At 35.6% G+C, this 4857-nt stretch overlaps 1 protein-coding gene across 4 annotated transcripts in view; it reads left to right on the top strand.

Moving 5' to 3' along the window:
* prorp (protein only RNase P catalytic subunit) overlaps nucleotides 1–4857 on the top strand; it is a 106161-nt gene that overhangs the window by 1164 nt on the left and 100140 nt on the right. For all 4 annotated transcript variants that reach the window (XM_069916827.1, XM_069916828.1, XM_069916826.1 and 1 more), the window contains exons 2-3: nucleotides 729–776; nucleotides 1314–1446. In XM_069916827.1, the coding sequence (XP_069772928.1) occupies nucleotides 729–776; nucleotides 1314–1446 (181 nt within the window). The remainder of the gene's footprint in view (nucleotides 1–728; nucleotides 777–1313; nucleotides 1447–4857) is intronic.

Here is a 4857-nt window from a genome sequence, read left to right as displayed (position 1 = left end):
GTAAAAATGGACTGATTCTGGTCTTTTGAACAGTTGAGTTGATCATTCTAAATTCATTGATCCACATAAATGAAGAGTGTGTGGTGGGTGATTCATCCTTTATGAATGCGCTATGGTCATTGCACAGGGAGTCTCCTGAGTTGCAGTCAGTTCTGTTTACTCTTTAGTGGTCACATTCTTTGATAAATTTGCACCAGTAAATGATGTTTGCTTGATTTTTATTCTTAATCTTATTCTTATTTGCTTAAACAGGTATTTCATGCAAATAATCTATATGTTTAATTATTACTCTTGTAAGTAAAGTATCTGTTGGTTTTTCTTTTGATGTCGGAACATTTGTTTTAGTTGTGCAGGTATCTGATCATGTACGATAGTACTAAGTGATAGGTGAGGAGATGATTTGCATCCAGCATTACTTGGAGGACTTCAGGGAACTTGGAGCTCACTACTCTCTCCATATTGAGCTATTAATGTGCAGTGGAGGGCAGTCCCGAGATATGGTGCAAGAATCTCTTAATTTGTTCAGCCAAAGTAAGTCTTGGCTCCTGTATCTTCTGAAACACTTAAGTTGTTAATGATCACTTCAGTGCATCCTCATGAGTTGCTGGAATTTGAGCATAGGGTTTAAAAAAAAATGCAGCCAATGCCTTTGGAAGAATTTTTTTTATAATAACAATCTACAAGTTAAATGTTTATTTTATGTATGACATTTTGTACTTTAATTTCAGCCTTCCTGGTAAGAAATGGGAAGGACACCAAATAACCATTGTACACAGGTATGTATGTCATTGCAAATGAAAGATATTCAAATTCCTTGGTGTGTGTTTTTATTTAATTAACAACCTCTAAATAAGGATGGGTTTATTTCTTTGAATAGATCTACTGTTAAATACGTATATAATTAGGAAACTGTAATACATTATTTTGTAATGCCCCAGCCCAATTTTTATTCCTGATAATAAGTTGAAATATCTGATACCTTGTGCATGAGGATTGGGCCAATTAGGTGGGTTTTCAAAGGGTGACTGTTCAAAGAAGTTTAGCCCAGTATGAATTCAATGCTTTCAGTAGAGCATGGGCATAAGAGGACAATTGGGATAAATAATCCTGTGAAGATCACTGAAAGTAATGTGTATATAGTGTAAAATAACCCAGTCTTGCAGCATTTCTTTTTGGAAACTGAATTTTTCTATAAAATGTTCAGTGAAAGTGGGAGAATAGGAGTAATGATCATTAATGATGGGTTTCAAAATTAATTCTATAAATCACTTTTCTGTATGTAAAAATAATCCAGTTGAAACTTTTTTTTACAGTGGGGAATGCCACATGTGCAACACATTGCTGGAATCCATTCAGCTGAGTGAAGAAGAGTATGGTATATTAAGAGAATGTGTGATGAGTGATGTTATACAAGGGAAAGATGTTTTTAAGAAGACAACTCCTGAGGTAAGCAATGCAGTTCATATGGTGGGGAATTCCACAAGTTTGATGTATTTTAAAAAAAATTTGAAGATCCTAACAAGCCATCCACATTGACTGCTCATATCCAGATTTCCTCTGGGAACTTCCTGGCCAAAGTCCTATCAATCCTTAATCGTGAGATCTTGTGTTGTAAGTGGGCTTCCATGAATGGGAACTGATCCAGTGTATCATAGGTCATTTGTGAAAAGTCAGGGAAGATATTATTTGCATTATCTTTAGCTAATTGTTAATGCTGTGGCTTTATTTATCAAGGATTACAAGGATAAGCCAGGGAACTTTAGACTGTTGGCCATAACATCAGTGGTGAGAAAGTTCCTGAAGGATTTGGAAAAGCAAGGTCTGATTAAAGACATTCCACATAGCTTTGTGCATGATGAATTGTGTTTCACATGTTTGAATGTTTTGGAAGAGATGACAAAAGGATTGATGAGTGCTGTGGATGTTGTCTACGTGGACTTTTAACAAAGTTCCGCACGATAGACTAGTCTGGAAGTTTGATTGCATAGGATTCAGTGTGATTGGCAATTTTGGATACAGAATTGACCTGTTGATCGACAGGTAGACGCTTTAGTCAGAATGTTGTAAAATTGTAAAGTAACTCCATCACTAAGGAAACAATAAGCTCTAACTAGAAAAGTGGCATTCTGTTAAATCATACCTCTAGCACACCCAACTCTTAAACTTGTTCAGAAATTTTATTTGGATGCCAGCGTCAAAGCATTTAATTCTAAGTTTGAAACACTTCACTGCATTTAAAAAAAAAGAACCATACATAGAACACTACACTACGCCATAGAAACAGGCCCTTCAGCACATGTTGTTTGTGCTGAACTATTATTCTCCATAGTCCCCATCGACCTATACCTGGACCATAACCCTCCATACTCCTTCCATTCATGTACCTGTCCAAATTTTTCTTAAATGTCAAAATCTAGCCCACATTCACCACTTCAGTTGGCACTTCTTTCTACACCCCCACTGCACTCGACATTAAAAAGTTCCCCTAATGGGGCTGCAAAGGACTTAGCCAGACATGCTTTGGTTGAGCTCTCTGTGACGAGTACTAAATAAACAGTCAAAACTTGAAAATCAAGATTTTATTCATTAAAAATGGATAAAGTAGCACGAAGAAGCCAAGGCAGCGGAGGACAAAGATTGAGGAGCTTCTATTCAACCGAGAACAGCAGGTGAAAGTCTGAAAGGGAGTGGTGCAAAAATGGCGATGGGAGCAGCAGAACCAGGTAAAAGTGGGGAGTCGGGTCAAGAATTGAGCATCATCCTGGATAAATTGAGAATTTTATTAACTGATTCATAAATATTGAAATGGTGATGAGAGACATAATGGAGAAAATAACCAAAATAAAAGAGATTGTTGAAGATCTAATCGAGAGAATAGGTCGAGTAGAGAGTGAATTGATGAAAACGCATGAAAAACTTGGGCTTGGTGGGGTGGTTGGGTGGGGGGGGGGGTGGGGAGTCAGAAAAACAAGGACTGCTGGACAGAATTGACCATGTGGAGAATTTTAGTCGACGGAACAATGTCCGAATTATTGAACTAAAAGAAGGAATTAAGAGAAGAGACCCGGTGAACTTTTTTCAAAAATGAATCCCACAAATATTGGTAGAAGACAAATTTGGGGAAAAAACTGCATATTGAGAAAGCTCACCGAACACTTGAACACAGAAGAGACCAAGACCAGTTCTGGTGAGAGTTTTAAGCTACCGAGAATGGGAGATAATTCTGGAGGCAGCATCTGATTATTTTAGCAAAATAATGGCCCGCCCAAGGTTGATCATGAAAAGGTACTTTTATTTTCAAGACTTTAGCGTGACCTTGATTAAACAAAATAATTTGAAGATGTGGAGACAACTGCATGCTAAAAACTTGAAAATCAACTATATATCCCATGACTTTGAGGGTCAAAGTAGCGGAAAGGATCCGGCCATTTTTCAAGACCAAGAATGAGGTGGAAGACTTTCTGTGAAGTTTGTATTTATATTAAAAAAAAATTTAAAAAATCAAAGTTACCAAGGGAGAAGATTGTTCTGTTCAAGGGTACATGATTCACATACAAGGATTGACCTATTTTTAATGCCTGCCCAGTTACAAAGTAGTGGTAAAAACGGAGTATTTGGCAAGACTTTTATCAGACCTTACTAACTTATGATAAGGGAAAAGCATATATAGGTGGCACTTGAATGCTATGTTATTAAAGAGGGAGGATTTTGTGGATTTATTAGGAGACAGCAATATTTTGTGAAAACAATCTTCCTTCCACTGACAATAGTTTTTTAATGTGGGATATGCTTAAATCTTATTTAAGGGGACAAATTACCTGTTGTACTAAAAATCTTGAGAGAATATGCAAGAGATTTAGAAAGTCCAGAGAAGGATATAACAAAATTGGAAAAAGATATCTGGAACACAATAAAAATATAGAATATTAGAGAACAGAAAGTTACAATATAATACACTACAAACATTGAATGAAAAATAAGATGAAAAACTAAACAAAAATATTATGAACTAGGAGAACGGGCACATAGTGTTATCTTGGCAGGTTAAAGTAGAGGAATCATCCCTTTGATTCTCCTTGTTCTGCAGTATTCCCTACATTGAATAATCAATGTAATACCAACAGCTGATACTATAACATGTTATCAAAATGAAATAATATGTTTAGACAACACTATATGAATTAGTATGAATTTTTAACAAATGTTGAACTTCCTAAACTAGGAGAGAGAGACAAAGATAACTTGGGTGTATCAACGGCTATAATTAGAGTGCTACTGATGAAAGATAGAGACCTATTAAGAACTCATCATACAGACTAATCACTTCTGAATGCAGACTATAAAATTCTACCAAAGGCACTAGCCAATAGATTGGGTGAGTATTTACCAAAATTAATGCATCCAGATAAGGTGAGATTTGTTAAAGGAAGGCATTCTTCAAGTAGTCTAGGTAGATTATTTAATATAATACATGTGGCAAAATCAAGGTTGAATCCAAAGATAATTTTCTTGAGATGCAGAAAAGACAAAAAAGCACTACTATTCTTAAAAATATGACCTCCCAATGAAGACTTTTTTTAAAACCCAACTGTAAGCCATGGTGGTGTGTGGATTTGTACTGTGGGAAGGAGGGCATTGTAGTGTTTTGTAAGAAAATGTTTTATTTATTTATATATAATTTCTTTTTTAAAGTTGAAAATGGAAAATTTTGATAAGATATTTATAGAAAAAAAAAACACAAAAATAAAACTTTCCGTAAAAAGTTCCTCTAAACATCTCACCTTTCACACTTAACCTGTGTTCTCTCGTTTTTCTCGCGCCTAATCTTGGTGGGGTAAAAAACTGCTTGCATTGTAT

The sequence above is a fragment of the Narcine bancroftii genome, chromosome 2, assembly GCF_036971445.1.
Source record: "Narcine bancroftii isolate sNarBan1 chromosome 2, sNarBan1.hap1, whole genome shotgun sequence".
NCBI classification, from domain to species: Eukaryota; Metazoa; Chordata; class Chondrichthyes; order Torpediniformes; family Narcinidae; genus Narcine; species Narcine bancroftii.
The sequence above is the reverse complement of the archived record's forward strand: the minus strand, read 5'-3'. Positions and strand labels throughout refer to the sequence as shown.